General features: G+C 40.9%; 1 protein-coding gene across 1 annotated transcript in view; it reads right to left on the reverse strand.

Moving 5' to 3' along the window:
- Positions 1–21,231, reverse strand: part of LOC147716860 (vasoactive intestinal polypeptide receptor 1-like) — a 631,302-nt gene that overhangs the window by 366,996 nt on the left and 243,075 nt on the right. Inside the window, exon 4 of the mRNA XM_086919813.1 lies at positions 8,933–9,036. Coding sequence (XP_086775939.1) covers positions 8,933–9,036 — 104 coding nt within the window. The remainder of the gene's footprint in view (positions 1–8,932; positions 9,037–21,231) is intronic.

A 21,231-nucleotide genomic window follows, 5' to 3' on the forward strand; every position in this document is an offset into this window, starting at 1 on the left:
TAGTACTTTTTCCATAAAGGAAACTGGACAATATATAAAAAACAAAGTTTACTTTGTTTAAAAATTTGAGAATTGGCAGCTACTTTCTTACAAACTTTTTTTATCAGTCACATAGGTGACACCTTCCATTTTGCAAATGGATTGCACCCCAACATTGGGGGTTGGTAACTTTTCAATGATTTATGACCACTCTTTTGGTCCCAAACATTTACTACACATTGTTAGAAAATGTGTACTTTTACATGGTGACTGAATGTTATTGCTGATGTTTAAATTCAGCAACTAGGACACTGCTATCCAGTTCCCAGTGTACATGCTCTGACCCCTAAAACAGGTGGCATATATAACTTTTCTATAAAACCATAGTATATGGTGCGGACATACACCCATATGATAAAAAGTTAAATGTCAGCGATAGACTGCAGTACCTATTGTGCCATCCACTAGAGTGAGAAAGAAATACATGGCTTCAGCCCCACCTTTAACCCTGACCGTTGCAGTGTGAAACCTGCAGTTCAAACTAAAACTCTTTTAACAAGTAAAAACCTGCTTTTTATATTTTAGCAAGTCACCCCAGAATAACTGTTGCGGCCCACAATATAGGGTGCATGGTTTTTGGGTGCAGGACATGTAGATAATAAATGTTACCATGTACATCTAACAATACAGCTCTAAAATCTATTTCAGTGTGGCAGGCCCAGCAGCCTTATGTAGAAAATCCAATTACCAATTAAACTTTTTATATTGAATCTTAGTTATTGGACCAGCTAGAAAAATATAAAAAGCACTATTTCAAAGAAATAATTAGCATTTGCATCAGCCAACTCCCCTTCTGTGCTCAGCCTGGGAAGAGGTGTGAGATTTCCCCCAAAAGCACACAATAGGCTAAACTGAATGGGCTGTGACGATGCCTCCAAGCTCAAAGGACTATTTAGCATGGGGAATGTGGGCATCCTGTTGATGCCACAGTGTCAAATCATGCCTGAAAGTTCAGTTGAGCAACATTTAACACTTTGATGCACTTGAAAGCGAGCAGCATAATATCAGGACAATTTTTGTGTATCCCCTGTTTGGTTGCTGAAGGACCTTGCTTTTGTCCTATCAGACTTGTGTCTCTGGGTTGGTTGTTGGTTCAGTGCCTCCTTTAAACTGGATTTTGATGTTAGTTGTGGCTGGACACTGGCAATTACAATAGTCCACTCACCTAGACACCACCAGCCTTCACAGCCCTCGTTTATTGTGGTTGAAGACCTTTGCCATCTTGAGTTTGCCCTGGCACAATGCATTTGGTCCTTTTCACAGTAAAGCAAACAGGAACTACTGAAAACATTGGTATTCAATGGCCAGGTAGCAATTACTCTCTAGTTCAAAGAGGGGCTAGAAGTGTCCTAGGATGTCCCCCAGGCTGATGAAACCTATCAAGCATGATTCTTACCCAGCTTTCCTGAGAAACTGTTGGACTTGCCAAAAACATTCCAGTCAGACTAAACCTGTTGCAATCAGGCATCTCTGACCTGTAAGAAAGACCTGAGAAGGTTTCTCTTTCTCTATTTATATTGAAGTGGGATTTTTAGTAACCCTGGGCGTAGTTCGCGAAGTAGCGCTATGCGAAGCTACGGGAAGTGCACTTCGCACTACGCGAGCTACGCGTAGCACTGCGCGAACTGCGTATTACCCTGTTCCCGATGATTGCACACTGCCGAATGCTTGTCCGCACTGCGCAATAATTGAAAACGGCATCTTGCACAGTGTGAGCTGTCTTTTACTGCCGATCAAGTAGATTTTTACTCGAGTGGCAGCTTTCTCATTGCCGACTTGATGCTGCTGATTGCGAACGAGGAAAAAGTCTCACCGGGAAGTCATTTTCCTTGCTCGCGGTCGCCAACTTGTAGTTGAGGACTGCGAGCAAGCAAAAAACGACCGCTGCACTATGCTACACTACACTACGTGTGTTTGCACTGTGCTACGTGCAGTTTACGTAGTGCGAAGTAGCGCAAACTTTGCAAACTACGCGAGCGTAGGGTAGTGCTTTGCCCCGGGTTAGATTTTAGTGTGTTGCATTTTCAACTTTTTAACTGTTTTGGTACTTCTTCAGGCTTTAAACATTTTCCCCAAGTTAATCGTGTCTGCTCTGTGCTACACTAACCAGGGGTGGAGCTCAGTTAAATTATTACTAATGGTAGATATCCATTCAGTCCAACTAATAAGCCACTTTTTCACACATGAGGATGAAAATTGTTATTTGAAAGGAACGCCTACAACATGCTCCTTCCAAAAAATGATTCCTAGGTAAGCGATTTGTCAGTTTCAAAGGAAGGGGAAGAAACTGTGTTTTCTTAACCATTTCATTGCTCCACCGCTGGGAGAAAACGACTTCATTCCCCAACATGATCCACAACACTACTTGCGCATAAAAGCGCAACTGTGACCCACAGCAGTTGTACCCGCGTTGTCAGTTTCAAAGGAAGGGGGAGACACCATGCTTGTTTGACCATTTCATCGCCGCATCACTGGGGAACAAAAGACTCCATTCCCCAACATCCTTCACGACACCACAACGTAACTTGAATATGAAAGCACAACACCGACCTGTGGCATAGGAAGCGTGAGAGTACGCGCCCGCAGCAAAGCCTGGACCAAGGGCAGGCCTGTCCATGCCTGTCAGAACTTTGAGGAGGCTGGGCTGGGACCCTCACTAAAATTTGGATTACCACAAAGGCTAAACAAAAGAACATATTGGGAAAAAATTAGATAAATTCAGCTGACTCTGACGGGGAAACTATTTCAACCTTAGACAATTTCTTGGTTAAGATGACTACAATTTTTAAAGAGATCGCCCTCACAGAAAGGAGGCTCTTTTTATGAGCAGGGGATCTTAATGGAACCAGTTACTGAAACCATGGGTCATCAGACTACATTGCAACCTGAAGGTCTTGAGGATCCTCTACAAAAGGTACCCGCCCTCCTCACCACTTGCCAGAAAACCTGATTCTTTCCCCTAAGGAGTCCCTAGGAAAATAAAAGAGAGGTGGAACTAAAGAATCACAACCCGTCAAAACAAAAAGATTAAGGAAGGCTTCTCCTACCCAGACCTCCTCGGACCCCCATAATCAAAACCAATCGTGTCAACTCTCATTTCTAACTTGAATGACCTATAAAATAAGGTAAATCTTCGACTGCAGTCTATATTATCTTGCGTGGGAAACATTGAGCTTCAAATAAATGAACTATTTAGTAAATAGGGTCAAGGTTTAGTAAATGCTGAAAGTATAACACAACTTAACCCCATTGTTAGTTCAAATCCCACTACAAACTCATGCGATCAAAAAGGGCGCCAGGGGTAAAGGAAGGGTAGGATACATCAAGACAACAACCTATTGAAAGATGCAGGCTCAAAAGATTTTTTCCGGGATAACAGTAAAAGTTTCTAATGAAGAGAACCAAGGCTTAGCGTTCTCAGGTACCCTAGAGGAAAGGCCTAGGTTAAGCCAATGTTCTGCTGGCGGAGTTGAGACTAGACCAAGTCAGAGAGGAGCCAATATAAGTATCATGCATCCACAGCAGACAGATATATTCCAACTCTGGGGCAGAGCTAATTTGCAGTCTTTATATCTCCCTCCAGTGGCATGCCCATTTGTCTTAATAATAGTAAACATCACAGTCTTAAGGTCGACATAACAAGAGTCCACAGTTCAGCTCAAAGATAAAGCCCACCATTGGCTAACCAATATTTCCAGATTGGGGCATTATATTCAGGGCCACCTTATCATGGTCAGAAGAATACCCTGGGTAGGAACATTGCCCACAAATATCAATGGAGACTGTATTGTATTTAAGTTTGACAATTCTCAGTTCGTAGGTGACTTATTAACTCAAACCCCCATTGCTCCGTTGGTAAGTATGCAGATATATGCCTTACCCCTGGGCTTTTGTTTATAAACCACATCCTAACTCAAGAGTGCAGGTACCAAAGGAAGTATCTGAAGTCCTTATAGGTAACAATTGGACTATTATGAGAGTAAACCCAGGCATCCATACCTCTAACAGGTTATTTTATAGCTGTGCTTGCCTCTTGAGCCATGACCAAGCAGGACCTATCAAAACCGCTTCCAGGTAAAGAGTTGGGTAGACGAATGAGGAGTTGAGAGTAGAGAACACAGAGCGGAGGCCTAGTATACCTAATTTTGAATTATCATACAGTGGGGCAAACAATGTGAAGAGAGGGGAAAGTACAGAGTGAAATCTACTATCATGGAATATTGCAGAGTATATTAACAAAAAGAATAACTTTGATTGGAAAAAATCTTTTCTTAACTTTGACATTATCTGTGTCCAGGAAATGTGGGAGACTGGGCTTATTCCTTTGAACGGATATCGTTTATACCAAACCCCAGAATTACCATCAAGTGTAGGCAGAGCAACAAAGCAAAGGGGGGAATATTGACATTGATAGCCAATACAATCATGATTAAAATTGTAACATTCCTAAATGGATCCCCCTATTTTCATATCCTGATCTGCAAAGGGCTAAATAAATGGGACAGAATGACAATAAAGTATTGTAATAACAACTTTGAGAATCCGGCATCAGTGGCAGGAGATCTTGGGAGGTCAATTGATGACCTCACTTATCCTCACCAAGAACCCCTGAAACATATTTGGGTAGGTGATTTTAACAAATAAAGTTGCCTGAGAGAGGAATCACAAATTTTCGAGATAACAGACCATAAGGGAGATCCATACAACATATGGCAATGCCTTAAACCAACTACTGATGACCTGGCAATTAGAGATTGGAAACAGAATAAATCCACACACTGGTTTAATGGACCAAACCTATCAAAGTGTACGTCGCAGGTCAACAATGGACTGTATAGTCACCTCAGATAATCTCAGAAAAAAGATAAAAAATATACAGGTAAAGTTGAAAGATTTTATTGATCATGTTCCGCTTTCCTGTATTTTGGACTAGAGAGGCCTAAGAAAAGTTCCAGGAAAGACTGCCCCAAAATCTATCTTAGCAGGAAACAACAGCTATGTTTTAAAATGGGGTAAGGTAGATGAAGGAAGCTTAGTTGCTATAATTGTAACCTCTAACTACAAGGAGCTTCTTTTCTGCATAGATGAGCTGTCTAATCCCAATCAGATGACCGGGGCATTCAGGAAGGAATTAGACAGTACCTTCAAATGAGTGCCCATCACTCAGCTGGTTCAATAAGAATTGCTCAAAAGCTCTAGCAAGCCTCTGCAAAGCAATAAAAATGCACCCTAGAGATAATGACCTTGTACGTACCCATAGATCAAGCTACAAAAAAGCTAGAGAAAATAGACTGAAGCAGCTAAGAGGAGAGGCCTGGGAAAACCGAAAACAAGCCTCACATAGAAATTATAGTAAAGCCTTTCGGAAGGTGGCCAATACCCTGCTTTTTGTCAGAAGAGAGTGGGCCATCATTGGATGTATACATGGATGAGGATGTGTGAGTAACTCAATATCAGATGTTTTTTCAAAAGGCGGAGAATAATTCCTCTGATGTTGCCTGGTCGACCCCAAAAAGATTGTCTTCCTATATCTTTTGAAATGGAAGAAATAGAGCATCCCCTTTCTCAGTCATCCTACATGGATATTTTATTTCCAAATAAACTAATGTGGGCCCCACTGCTGACAATTATTTTTAATGCAAAAGCTAAAACAGGCCCCCAGCCCTCCTGGAAGCAGTCCTTATCTTTCCAATTATAAAAAGGGGACAGCTCTAATCCAGATAAGTACTGAACCATCTCTCTCATAAACAGTACCGCTAAGCTAATGAGCCGACTATTACTGAACAGGCTCGAAGACTGTTTGGCTGAAAAGAAGTCTCTCACAAAGTCCAGTGTGGTTTTAGAAGGCGCAAGGGTACATTAGATCAGTGCTTGAATTTGACCTTAGTGGCTGCAAAATATTCCATAGCAAGAAAGGTCAACTTTCTATGGTCTTTATGAACCTTTCAGCAGCCTTTGACTGTGTGGCACACAGTAAACTGTGGTCTATCAGGGAGGACATGGGAGTGTAGGCTCCGATAATTATTTCTATATAAGGCAACTTTACAAAGATGCATTGGACACAGTCTGCTACGGGAAGAAGGGTGAATGCTCGAAACTTTTTAAAATTGATAAAGGTGTAAGACAGGGATGCGTGCTTGCCCCTTTTATTTTTGCCCTTTATACCAATAACTTGAATGAGGTCCCAACAGAAAAAGGAAAAGATACCCCACTAGTTGACTCAACCCCTCTCACTATTCTACTTTATGCAGATGATGACGTGTTATCAGTTATAACATCCATGGCCCTTCAAAACCCCAAATAGTAATATTTGTCTTTTATGGCTGTCTTGGAACTCTATGTTAATAAAACCAAGACATTTGTTATGGCTGTAGGGGAGGAGTCTGAGAGGACAATGAGATTCCAACTAGGTCAAAGAAAAATAGAAATAGCAAAAAACTTGCCATATTTAGGTTTCCTTTTCGACTCCAAATTAAAATGGAAGGGTATGATGCTAAACAGAGTAAACCTTATGGGCATAAGCATAGCTGCAGTATTCAGGTTCTTAAAAACACCTGGGCTCTAAACCAGTCAAGGAAATGGTAAATGTTCATTTATCCACAACTACAACTTTTGCCACACGTGGGGCTGCAATCTGGGGTATGGCGGATGCTGAGGCATTGCAACATGTAGAGGATATGTTTCTTAAGAGGTTATTGTCTGTGCCAAGTGCATGCTCCAACATTGACATAAAGAATTGAGGTTACCCTATATTAGTGACACCTTCAAATTGGCCCCACTATTATTGTTGCTTGCTATATGGAAAAGGAATACAGAGCAATTAAAATAACTTTTGTTATAAGACATCATGAAATTAGATCATGTCCTTTGAATCCCTTAGTTGTCTTATGTTAGACTGTCTTTAATTTCCTTAGGCTAAGGATACCTTTATGACACCCCAACTCTTTTCAAAAGCTTCCCTAAATCAAAGCTTAACTATTGAATACATTTTGATGGCTAAAATCACAAAAGACAGATGGGTAAGGAACAAAGGAACATGCAACACAATTGCATATTATGGTTTATCTCCTGTGTTGTATGGTCCTCTTTCCTATATCTCTTTTGTTGAGAACCCTCAGCACTGATACAGTTTGTTAAGATTCTGCTTAAACTACAGCCCTCTAATGTTGGGTTATCCTGCAAATCTATATTCAATAAACCATCTTTCCTCATGTCCCTTTGATGGAAAGTCTAATCAATTGACCCTTCATATTTTGTTTTTCTGTCTCTTTTACGTTCATGACAGGAAGAAGTTGATTTTCCCATTAGTGTGGAAATTTAATCTGCAACATTATCCTGTTGTCTTATCAGTTATTCAACAACTGGAAATCCCATTTGCATGCTTTGTGATTGCTTCATTTCTATAGGCAGCCATAAAAAGTCGAATAACTTCCTGCTTAGCTGCAAAATAATTCTGGTAATGTAACCATATTCTAATATAATAAGGTGATAGTGATTGTAAATACCATCCTCTCGGTCATTATGCTTAAGTTAAACATTCAGCACACAAATAGTGATTGCAAATCCCAGTCTTTCAATCATTATGGTTTAGTAAAACATTTAGCATGCCACTAGCTTTAACTACTAATATGACATATAGGGAAAGTTTGAAAATGGCTTGTAATTACTGGCAGTTGACTTTATGAAAGATAAGTGGATCTATTTAGCACATTCAGTTTTTATTTCTTTGATAAAGGTGAATTTTACACATATAGGATTTTAATTGCTGGTCCTAACAGACGTTAAAGAAATGTTTACGGCAGGGTGCTTTGTAATAATTGTTTAAATGAGATTTTTATGTACAAAATACTGTTTGAATTGCTGCTGACTATAATAATAAGTCACTCTCAGATTTTCTTATTGTCGCCTAAATAACTGTGGATAGGAGTATTTGTAGTATTGCAATCAAATCGTGAAAAAGAAATAGAATTTTTTAAACAACTTTTTATGGGCTCTTCTACATTTTTTAATGTGCATTAAAGATGACAATGAATGATTCCTTGTCCATTTCTAAACGTTATTGACTCCTAAAATGGGATCACAAAGCCCGAACTAAAGAATTTGCAACTACACAAATGCTTTCTACATCCAGCCCTTAGTTTACACAATCTTCAAGACCCACTTTTTTAAAGGTTTGTCAAAGTACACAAAGTTTACAAAATGTAATATTTTCCAGGTGCGAATATGCATGTTACGTCTAGTAATGCTATGGCGTAAGATTTAATACAAGATTTTGTCTCATGCAGCAACATTATAACTCTTACACCTACATTTTTAAAACCATCACATTGGGTACATGAAAACTGTTCAGAAGTTTGACAACCTTTAACAAGTGTGCTGTACAGAATAACACACGCACTCATAGTATTATATTCAATGCATTGTGTAAATTATTTCTAAGAAAAGAATCATGCACATAAAGTTCAGTGTATGTAGAAAAATACAATGGTCCCTACAAGCCAATAGGTCCTAAAGAAACTATTATCACAAGAAAGTAAAATCAATGAGCCTCTGCCAGAAGGCACTTTGCTCAATTAATGTAACAAGGGACACCATTAGACATTGGAAAACAGTTCATTTATTTACCAATATCAATTGGAATATAGATCCAGTGCTCACAAAAAAGTGAAGAGGAACGTGATGTGGTAAGTGAAGGAAATATTTAAAAACACACATCTCATTGACAACATAAACACTACTCTTTACTTGTATCAGAGGTCAAGCGAGCTTAGTAAGTCATCATTTTACATTTGAGAAAGATCAGCTGGGATTTATAAAACTTGATCTTTCTTTTGTATACCTCCAATTTTACGGACGAATATAAAACGGCACTCATTCTCCTGATAATACTTGCCTTGTCCTCTACATCTTGGTAGCTGTAGTTGAGTTCACAAGCCTGGAAATATGGTGGCGAATGGTTTGTCCAACCACTTTCTGTGCAATTTCTCTTGATCAGATCTGGAAAAGAAGAGAAAGTGGAATACAGTTGTTTAAAACCATGAATTCTATTAAAAAAACACATTTCATAGAGGGAAGCTATTAAAATAAAAGATAATTGAGTCAAAAGGATATACATATATATATATATATATATTTTTCTTAATCCAAAGTGCTCCACAGCATTGAAAACGCACTCGACCTCATCCTGCCATACAGCATCAAGGTGCAGCTTGCATCTCTGGGGCATCGTTTCATTCAGGCTGCCAACGCGTTTCGAGGTTCACCGACCTCTTCATCATGGGCTGAAACAAACAACAAGTGAAGCCTCGCATTGTAATTTTTGGCTTTAATTAACATATTTTGTAACTGCCCCCAGTGGGCGTGGTTCCATATGTTTCAATTGATTTCTGGGACACGAAGTCCGTAATGCGAGTATCAGTGTTTCTTTGGTAAGTTCAAATGTTTAGTTTGTTAATTAATTCAAGTATTTCCTTAGTAGGCTGTGTCCCAGAGAGCAGGCTTAGTGTTGCATAGGAGACGTGCTGATCCAGTCTTGACAGTTCAAACCGGCAGCCTCGCACAGCCGGATATCTTTGTACCTTCCAACTGTTCGATGGTGCAGCTTTCCACGGCCGGAACCGCCGTGAAGTATTTTTTAATCCAAAGTGCTCCGCAGCATTGAAAACGCACTCGACCTCATCCTGCCATACAGCATCAAGGTGCAGCTTGCATCTCTGGGGCATCGTTTCATTCAGGCTGCCAACGCGTTTCGAGGTTCACCGACCTCTTCATCATGGGCTGAAACAAACAACAAGTGAAGCTTCGCATTGTGATTTTTGGCTTTAATTAACATATTTTGTAACTTCCCCCAGTGGGCGTCGTTCCATATGTTTCAATTGATTTCTGGGACACGAAGTCCGTAATGCGAGTATCAGTGTTTCTTTGGTAAGTTCAAATGTTTAGTTTGTTAATTAATTCAAGTATTTCCTTAGTAGGCTGTGTCCCAGAGAGCAGGCTTAGTGTTGCATAGGAGACGTGCTGATCCAGTCTTGACAGTTCAAACCGGCAGCCTCGCACAGCCGGATATCTTTGTACCTTCCAACTGTTCGATGGTGCAGCTTTCCACGGCCGGAACCGCAGTGAAGTATTTTTTAATCCAAAGTGCTCCGCAGCATTGAAAACGCACTCGACCTCATCCTGCCATACGCGAGGAAAGACTGAGAACCCTAAGGCCACGGGGCCGAAGGAATTCTACACAAGAAAAACCTGCAACCTCACGAAAAGCAGAAAACGCAAAAACAGGAGATGGAGCAAATGCAAACCTGCAAAAAGACAATACAAAGAAACAGAACTACAGACGATACAACAGAAGATAATGGAAACACAACCAGAGGAAAATATGCAAAATAAAAACACAGTCATCAATCTTACTAACATGGCTCTCACCAAAGAAGAAGAAGAAACCCTATCTTTAGGATTAACGTATTGTAAACGAACAAACTTCAACTACACTCAGACCAGAATAGATTTGCACCAATTCACAAGAAAACTAAAATTGAAAAAACATTTCTTTAATACTCGAGAAATGAATAGTTCGGAAAACACTGCATCAGGAACCACAAATTGGCAAGTCGATGACATGACCTTTATCAGGGCAATGGCAGAATTGGACAAAGATGTATCAAGTGAAATCATGGACACCCAGGAAGTAGCGGAACACGCAGGTATAAGTATTGGGAGTTCATCTAAAACGAATTTCAAGCCAAAATCTACATTTTGCCCGATCATGCCAAAAGACTGCATAGACATTTTTTCGGAAAAAGTGATCTCTGATCTCAAAACCCTGTCATGGTCAAGCAGCAACAATTTCAACAAATCACATGCAAATGAAAGAGTTGCTTATGAAAAGGTAATGACTAAAATAAGAGAAAAAAGCGATGTAGTTGTACGCTGGTCAGATAAAGGTGGCAACGTAGTTCTCTGGCCACTGGAGATGTATAATGCTGAAGCACTGTCACAACTATCCGACAGGGATTGCTACCAAAGGATTAGTGAAACCAACATCATCAGCATAAAAGAAAGATATCACAGAAGTCTGTATGACTGGAAAGCTGCGGGGACAATATCGAAGAATGAATTCGAGTTCCTACGAAACAATTACCCCATCACGCCGAATCTGTACCTAATCCCGAAAGTGCATAAGGACTCGACTTGCCCACCGGGAAGACCAATAATTTCCGCTATCGGAGGCCTTTTCGAAAACACTAGCAGATTTGTGGATTCCTTCCTACAACCCTTTGTAAAGGACCTACCCTCATATACAAGAGACAGTGGAGATTTTTTGAAAAAAATCTATGATATCAAATGGGAATCAGATTATGTTTTTGTCACACTTGATGTTCAAAGTCTCTATACGAGCATAAGACACCAAGATGGACTTAAGGCTATTAGACACTTTCTAGGGGGCCGCAGCCTAGATCTGTACAAACACACACAAATGTTACTGCAAATGGTTGAGTGGGTTTTGGAAAACAATACATTCAGTTTTAATAAATTACTGTACAAACAGATACAGGGGACTGCCATGGGTACTTGCTTCGCCCCCAGCTATGCTAATTTGCATATGGGCTGGTGGGAGGAGCAAGTACTCAGGGTGAAATACTTGGAAGAAATGACAGAAAATGTAATGTTTTACTGTCGATATATAGATGATATCTTCCTAATTTGGAAAGGTAGTGAACTGAGTGCTCGTGAGTTTGCGGAAAGGTTGAATGAAAATAGCCTTAACCTTAAATTTACTTGCAACACAAGTACCATGGGGATAAATTTCCTAGATCTGGAACTGTTGGCTACAGACAACACAATTGAAACCAACACCTACCGCAAACCGACAGCAGGCAACACCATCCTGCACGCTGCCAGTTTTCACCCTCCTAACCTCATTGAGAGTATACCGTATGCAGAATGTCTCCGCATGAAAAGAAACTGCAGTACAGTTAGTTCATACAACCAGTCCAAAACTGCACTTTTCAACAGATTAAGACTTAGAGGATACCCAGAAAAAACACTGGAAAAGGCAGAACAGAAGTGTGACCCAAAAGACAGAAAAGAACTATTGTTCAATGTAAAAAATTCAAAATCAAAATCTGAGACCAATACAGACATACCACGTCTCATTACAGGATACAATGCTTACCATAAACAAGTGAGAAGTATAATTTACAGACATTGGCCTATAGTTCGGAATGATCCGATAATAGGCAAATGCTGCACTAGGAACCCACAACTCACGTTTAGGAAAGCGAAAAGTATGAGGGAAGAACTAGTCAACAACACCCCAGTGTTGAAGAAGAAAGAACCGCCATGGCTTAAAACCAAAAATGGTTTCTTTAAATGCACCAAGTGCAAAGCGTGTCAATATGGCACCAACACTACTCAGGTGGATGTGCCACATAGAAAAACCCCACTAAAGATACGATCTAACTACTCATGTAAAACAGACTTTGCAGTCTATGTATTACAGTGTAGCTGCAAAAAACTGTACGTAGGCAGTACAATACACCCGGTCCACGTAAGAGTGTTACAACACCTTAGGGCCATAAAAAATAATGACCCTACGTATCCAGTGGCTAGGCACATAAACATATCACACGCAGGCAATGCAGACAATATAAAATACTTTGTAATAGACCATGTGCCAAATAGCGCGAGAGGGGGAAACAGACAGCTAGCCCTTAGGAGGTTGGAGTCACGTTACATCATTCTCCTCGACAGTAAGACGCCGCATGGCCTTAATGCTGATGAAGCACTGAGTGTACATTTATGAATCCGTTAGTGAGGTACATTATAAATTGATCTAAGTAAGTCCCTATACCAATCCTCCGAAAACAGAGACTAAAACACAATTATATGTATATATTTCACATGTCACTTTCCTAATGGAAGTATATGTTATGCTCACTGAATTAATTTGGTTATCCCTGATTCATCTAATCTTCACGGTTTTGACATTGCTAGTATGTGATTCAACAATTAGCTTTGTATGATGCGTATGTAGTATTACCTATACAATGTGTTGCCAATGCCCACTTGGGCTCAATTCCAAACGTTTCTTTAAAACGCACAGCGAACCACTATTTTCAAGGTTCTCATTTATAAACGGGCACTAGACCCAGTATTCCGTTTTTCTAAGTACCAACACTGTTTTTGTACTTACACAGTCGATTTAAATGGTATATTTGTGCAAACACATTATGATTCAAAATCTACACAACGCATTTAATTTCTTAAAAATTGCAATGTTTTTTGGCGTTAATTTCACAATCGGCAATGAAATAATTGTTCTGTATTTATTTAATGAATTATATGTGGCCTAAGCTTTAATTGCTTTTATCAAGTAAGAGCGGTTTCACTACACATAACGCTGTAATTTTCCAGTGAGATTGTAACTGGTAACCATGACTACAGGGAAACCACTTCGAGACCCAATCACGTGTTGACATGTTTAAAAGTTAAGACCTATTGTTTGCTCTGTGTTGTGAGCAAGGCGGCTGTGACCGTCGAAACGCGTCAATCCTTTGTGCACTGAGTAAATAAACTCTTGTTCCTGATTTTGACCCCACGGAGTCAGCGCCTGATAATTATTGTTTGAAAGTCGGGATTGGATACAATATATATATATATATATATATATATATATATATATTCAATGAAAAAACCATAGGTTTTAGCCCATATATAGTTAGGGATTAGCATTTACAAAACCTTATTTTACTCGCATAAAACCATTGAAATTCGCATATATAGTTAGTTGCGCTAACTATATATCGCGCACCCGCAATCCACTGCTGATGATGTCACATATTACATCATTCATGACATGGTCAGTGACATCACTGATGACATCACTGATGACATCTCAAATGACATCACTGATGACATCACTGATGACATTATCCAGTGACTGTATGTTTCTGTAAAGTTAAAATATGTATTACATATTGAAGAATGAGTGGATGTATAAGTGTCTGGATGAAGGATTTAGTAGGTGCATGACTGACTGTATAAGTGAGTGATTAAATGTGTCTCACTGAGCGCATGGGTTAGTGACTAAACTGTCTTAATTTGTGCATCATTATGTCTGTTGTTCTGTAAACTGCTGCATGTGTTGATCAGTGGCTATATGAGTAACTATATGGGTTATTTATTGGTTGCCCAAGTATTTGTATGGGAGACTGAGTGTGTGTGGGGGTGGCTGGGAGGTGTATGACTCTGTGCATAGATGTGTGAGCAGTTGATTCACTAGATGTATGGGTTCAAAAGTGCATGTGGAAACAGCTGCATGGGCGGTTGACTGTGTGCATGAGTGTATTGGTGAGTGAATGGATATCTCAGTGCTACATGTCAAAGTAAGTACATATGTAAAACACAGTACATGTGAGAGTTGACATATATAAATAACTGTGCATAAGAGCCAGTGAATGTGTGAGTGGCTGTATGGATCATTGTGAACTTGTATCAGGGATTGTATAAGGGAGTAAATATGTGTTAGTATATGTTTGAATAAGTAAGATGTGTATAACTGTATAGTTGAGGAAATGGAGGTGTGATTGATTCTTTGCATGACTGACTAGGTGTGTGAGTAACTCCATGGATGAGTGACAGTCTGTGAGTGTCTGTTTACACTGAGTGTATCTAAGGTTATATCAGAGTCTAAAGAGGTTCATCGTATAATCACATGAATGATGTCATCAGTGATGTGATCAGTAATGTCAAATGAGATGTCATCATTGATGTCATCAGTGATGTCATCAGTGATGTCATTTGAGATGTCATCAGTGATGTCATCAGTGATGTCACTGACCATGTCATGAATGATGTAATATGTGACATCATCAGCAGTGGATTGCGGGTGCGCGATATATAGTTAGCGCAACTAACTATATATGCGAATTTCAATGGTTTTATGCGAGTAAAATAAGGTTTTGTAAATGCTAATCCCTAACTATATATGGGCTAAAACTTATGGTTTTTTCATTGAATTTCAATGGTTTTTTAATAGCAAATATCAAAAGCTGTCAAATGTCAAGTACATGATAGGTAAAAACATTTTCGTGTTTATGCACGCTGATGTGCTTTGAACGCTGCCCCCCTCCCCCCCTCTTTTCTCTTAGCAGTACTCTCTCTTTGCAGATAGTGAAGGGTAGTTAACGCAGGCCTTTGCCCCCGTTGTAATCCGTTGTGCCTGCTTCTCTCTCTATTTGATTGATTGCTATCCAAGCATTTACTGTTTTAGAATTGGTTCTCTTTGGTTAATTCTGTATTTACAAACAAGCACAGAGTCGCAATACTCTGTTTAGTCTTTGCAGATAGTGAAAAATCGTTTAAAAAAACAAAAGGAATTGAGCAAAATCAGTAGGCCACTAATGGGATCTGTTTTTGACCTCGCTAAAATAGACACATTAAGAACAACCCCTCATGAGAAATACGAAACTAGTAAGATGAACTTAGCTCCACACCATGATGGCTGCAAGACAGCTCGACTCCGCCGCCCACCCCACCCCACCCAAAATAACGACAAACCCTATGCAAATATTATAAATATATACAACACACCAGCAAAGTAACAGGGTAAAACGTTTTATTAAATAACTATAAAAATGGCAGCCTGCTGCAACATCGATCCAAATGCCTTTTGGTGACTCTTCCATTGTGAACATTGTTCCACAATCCGTTTGACCTGAAACGATTACACAAATAAAACATTTGTGAGTTTAAAATTTCCGGAGAAGTATAATTCACCAATAGTTTTCTCTGTAGATCTTTTTCCATTAACAATCCCAGTTCCATCACCCGCCCAGGATATCACTACTGTTAGTTGTCATTGTTGCTTCTGTTTTAATAAAAAATGTTTTAAGGTGTTTACTGTTTTTGTTGCGATGTATATATTTATAAGTTATTAAAGTGTTATAATCCTACTAATTTTTTTATCGATTATTGCTGTTTGAGATATTCCCTGTCTACAAACAGAGAAGAATAGAAATATTCTGTCTCCCTTTGCAGATAGTGAAGGATAGGTAATGCAGACTTTTGTCCCCCGTTGTAATCCGTCATGCCTGATTGATTGATTGGCTGGACATTTATTGTTCAAGGAATAGTTCTTTCGAGGTACTCTCTGTTTGCAAATAACGTGGAATAGAAATATTCTGTCTAGTCTTTGCAAGTAGTGAAGGGTGGGTAATGCGGACCTTTGTCCCCCGTTGTAATCTGTCATGCCCATCTACTCCCCACTGATTGAGAAACTAGTTTCACCCGGACCATTTATTAGAGGTACATCATCTGACTCAACCGGAAAGAACCCCTAATAAAGAAGACATATGTAAAATACGAAGTAATCCCTGCATCCTGTTAAACAGAAACTTTAGCATGAAACACACTTGAAAAGGAAGGGAAAGAAATCGAACAAAATTAGTAGGCCTCTGATGAGTTTTTGACTTCGCTAGAAATAAGAAACATGAAAGTGGTGAAAGAAGCCAAGCTTGACGTTACGGCAGCCACAAGGTAGCTAGGATCCGCCACCCCCCCACTGCTCCAAGCATGTCTGTCCCACCGCCCGCCACGCCCAATAACGGTAACATGAAATAAATACAAATCAGCAGATACCTACCCCCATTCCGGAAACTCCCGAAGTGCAACAGGTTCGCGGCTACGCCCATCCGGAAGACGAGGCCTTCGGCACGTGTAGGGCGAGTCCTGCTGGCAGCCGTCGGCCGGGGAGGTCATCCCGTAAGGTGGGCCAGGAGAGGAGCCGAGGCCGACGGGATTCTTCTTCTTTCTTAGATAATGGCTGCGACAACGGGGGGGGGATGTCTTGCACATGCCACCGACCCCCCACCTCGTATCTCCTGGTCTGGCCCCGGCTTGATATGAGCTCCCCGTTCGGGCCTGAAGCGGCGCCCTGCAGGCCACGGGGGGGGGATGTCTTGCCTCTGCCTCCGATCCCCCCCCTCTTATCGCCTGGTCCGGACATCACGGATATCAACGCCAGGTGTCGGCGTGGGGTGCGCTGGGAGGGAGAGGCGGCACGAACGAGCCTCTCCCACCCCCCCAGGTGGGGGCCCCTCAGCTGCACCCCCAACGCTCCATTCACCCAACAAAAGGGTTCCTCCACTCTTGCGATACAGCAACGCTCCACTCACCCAACAAAAGGGTTCCTCCACTCTTGCGATGCAGCGACGCTCCACTCACCCAACAAAAGGGTTTCTCCACTCTTGCGATGCAGCGACGCTCCACTCACCCAACAAAAGGGTTTCTCCACTCTTGCGATGCAGCGACACTGCACTCATCCGACAAAAGGTCTTGTCCACTGTTGCGAGGCAATGATGCTCCGCTCACCCAGCGGGGGTCTCGTCCACTGTTGCGGTGCAACAGCGCTTCTGAGTTCAACTAGAAAATGAGTCCTGCATCCAGAAACGTTCTCCTCAACTTTGAAGATTCTATAAAAGCCACGGGGGCCCCGACCCCCGGTGGGGAATGACTGCCATGATCACCCACGGAACGACCACGACGTAGCCGCGGGACGTCGGCGCGCTCATGCCGGCGCCGGCCTCAGTCTTAAAATCACCAAAATCCTGCAAGACTACCAACTTGATCAGTTCCGGTGGGACACCAGTATGACCCGGTAGGAGAGATTTTTGCCTCCCACCCCTCTTTGACTGATGGTTCATGTCGCCAGTCCCCTCTACTACCCTTCAACGAAAACTTTTAGACTGCCGAAAGAGGTCCCGGTCCAACCACGAGTTGGTGGAGACATTTTGACTATACTTGGACCTTCCTGACCTCACCCAAAATGGCGCCGGTACAAATGAAACTATTGTGCCCCGATTGCTCAGCCTTGATATCATGAGATATGTATGCAGTTTTTAGCACATGAATTGATATGGGATAAGACTGATTATATGTTCGGACAATGAATTGATCCGGGATGGGTATTGATTATACGTTCGAACAATAAATTGACATGGGACTTGTACTGATTACACATTTGGACAATGAATTGATATTAAGTTCTAATGCATCATTGATTACTGTATTTATTGAAGGTTAGAATTGTCCACACTTTTGGTACTTGCTCACAATGAATTATCGATATGATTTTGTTGCACTTGTCGCACTTTTTACTGATTACATGTTTGGACAATGAATTGATCCGGGATGGGTATTGATTATAAGTTCAAACAATGAATTGACATGGGACAGGTACTGATTACACGTTCGGAAAATGAATTGATATTAAGTTCTAATGCATCATTGATTACTGTATTTATTGAAGTAATACTGATCTCTCCGCATGAAATTAATTTTCCACATGCTACACAAGTCAATCTCATCTGCCCAAAGTTCTTTTGCAGATTTGGGACCGTTTCCCTTGCCTTTGACTCACTTCTTGCTAAGTCATTGGTGGATGTTTTTGCCGGTCGGGGGTTATCCCCCAAATCTCGAAGTTGTGCTTTAGAATAATTAAGTGGGTGCCACCTCTCCATGTGCCGATGCATGGTATGATTACCATAGCTATATTTTTTTTTGGTCCCTCTCGAGAGTTTTTTTTTTGCAGATGAGGCAGGTGACGAACCTGGCTTTAACTTTCTTTTCATGAGAAGGAAAAGAAAAAAATTGCCAGATAAAATTCACTTTCACATGGGACGTTCTTGGCATTTCTTTTAGTTTTTTAATGTACATGGTCAAATCAAATCAAATCAAATAAGCTTTGTTCGATTTATCCATAAATCATAAAAGCATACAAATACAATTTATGCAGACAATTTAAGAACAGTTTTCATATGAACAAAGTTACAAAAATAGATAAAACATTTCTCCAAAAGTTAAAATCTACAGCAGTCATTTGGATGAAGGGCCTCGTTTTACACTAATCAGTCAATATAAACATGTGTTAGTTAACTCATTGAGTTTCTAAATTTCATCACTGACATTAAGAAGCGAGAAACAGCAAAGATGACATCCACATCTTCTAAAAGCAATAATTTTAAATATGCAGTTTTACATGTTCTTATCCCCCAGCGTTTAAGTAAGGGTAGAAGAAATAATTTCCTCGGGCTGGTATACAGATTACAAAAGAACATGATGTGAATGTTACTTTGTGTTGAATGGTCGTCACATGGACATATTAATTTCAATGAGGCCCAGTCATTCTGTTTCGGCAAAGTGACCAAGCGGAAGAAAATCCCTAGGCGTAGCCTGGTTAAAAGCATACGAGCATAGGGTGCTTTTTCCATCCCAAGGTAAGATTGTAGGCCTTCAGTAGGGGTAATTTGCTGATAGCTCAGTGTTGTGCCTTTAAGTTTCTCAGTGTCCCATCTAGCACTCTCTAAGTGTATAGATAATAGTTTTTTAAGGGCCGGTCTGGTCAAGGTTTGTAGGGTCTCTGGTTCATTGTAAAATTCAGAGTGTCCAATGTTAGAAAACATCATTTGTACGTATCGCAGCCACTTGACTTTTGCTGCACCGTCCAAAGCCATGCAGTCTTTTATGAGGTTTCTATTCAATTTGCACTCCTCTGTGGTCCAAATCTTATGCCAGAGCAAACAGGGTGATATTTTTATGATGTCGCTAAGGTATTTAACGCCAATCTCAATGTGAGTCATAAAAGTCGACGTTGTTTTGGACACACCTAGTAAGTGACAGATGAAAGTGTTCTCGCAAGTTTGTAGTGAGGACACATTCTCGAAACCCCAGAGACCTGCGCCATATGTGGCCGTAGCTATACACTTTGCCCGGTAGATCTGTAACATTTCTTGAATGGGTTTACCCCCAATTTTGGCTGCAAAGGTTCTTAAAGCACCTATGGCACGGCTAAAGGCGAGTTTCCTAGCTGACACTGCGTGTTTCCACCTTCCCCACCTGTCAAACACAATGCCCAAATAGCAAACAGTGTCTGTAATGGCAATCTTTTGCTGATCTAAATATATTGAGCATGATGGTTTGTTGTTCTTTTGGGAGCAGGGCATGGAGAAAGTTTTAGAAATGTTCACCTTTAAATTCCTTTTACCCATGTAGGATGAAAATTCATTTACTGTTCTCTGCAAACCTACTTTTGTCCTAGACATGATTGCCGCGTCATCGGCATATAAAAGAATGGGTACAGGCCTACCATTAACAGCCGGATAATCGCTTGACAGAGTTATTAAGCTCTCAGCGATAGAATTTATGTAAAATGTGAAGAGCAAGGGCGCAAGTATGCAGCCTTGCCTCACCCCTCTGTTTATGGCGAATTTTTGTGAACATTGCCCCTGGGTCCCAAATCTTACTCTGGCCCCCGCTTCTCTATATAGTTCTTTAATAAATGTGAGGATAGTTGAGTCCACCCCGATGTCTTCCAGTGTCGACCAGAGCATCGCATGGTCCACGCAATCGAATGCGGAGCTGAGGTCGACAAAGGTAACAAATAGGTCCCCTTTTTTGGCCTGCGTGTATTTAGAGACTAATAGGGACAAGTTTAGACATTGCTCCAATGTCCCTAGTCCCTTTCGGAACCCATATTGGAACTCCGAGATAACCTTCTTCTCTTCTTCCCAGTGTTGTATCCTCTTAAGGACAATCCTGCCAGCAACTTTCATGAGTCCGTCCAATAGCGATATTGGACGGTAACAAGCCGGGTCGTCCCTATTCCCTTTTTTAAATATGGGGACTACGATTGCGTCCGACCAGGTGGTAATGAAACATCATCTATTTCCCATATTTAATACATTGGTTAGCAAGGGAACCCAGAAGTCCGGTTCTGATTTATAGAGATCCACTGGGATGTGGTCAGGGCTGGGGGCTTTACCTAAAGGACTTTCTCTAAGGGCATCTTCCACTTCTAATGTGGTAAATACCAGTTCAATAGGGTAAGGAGGTGCTGGAGAGACAGTTAGGTGGTTATCCTGAATTATGCTATCTGAGGGAGAGATCACCTTACATGGGTTCGGGGCATTACCCTGTGTGTTGTTGGAATAAAGATTACCATAATGTTCTACCCAGAGCTCAGCCGTTATAGCCACTTCTACAGAATTATCTCTATCTTTTGAGTTGTAAACAGATCTTATGACTTTCCAGAAGGCATTGCTGTCCTTATTCCTGGCGGCTTCCCCCAAAGCTTCCCAGGCCTCCTGCTTCAATTTCGCCCTCCGCTGTTTAATTGCCAGCTTATAATCGTGT

The sequence above is a fragment of the Lissotriton vulgaris genome, chromosome 5 (assembly GCF_964263255.1).
Source record: "Lissotriton vulgaris chromosome 5, aLisVul1.2, whole genome shotgun sequence".
In the NCBI taxonomy this organism is placed as follows: Eukaryota; Metazoa; Chordata; class Amphibia; order Caudata; family Salamandridae; genus Lissotriton; species Lissotriton vulgaris.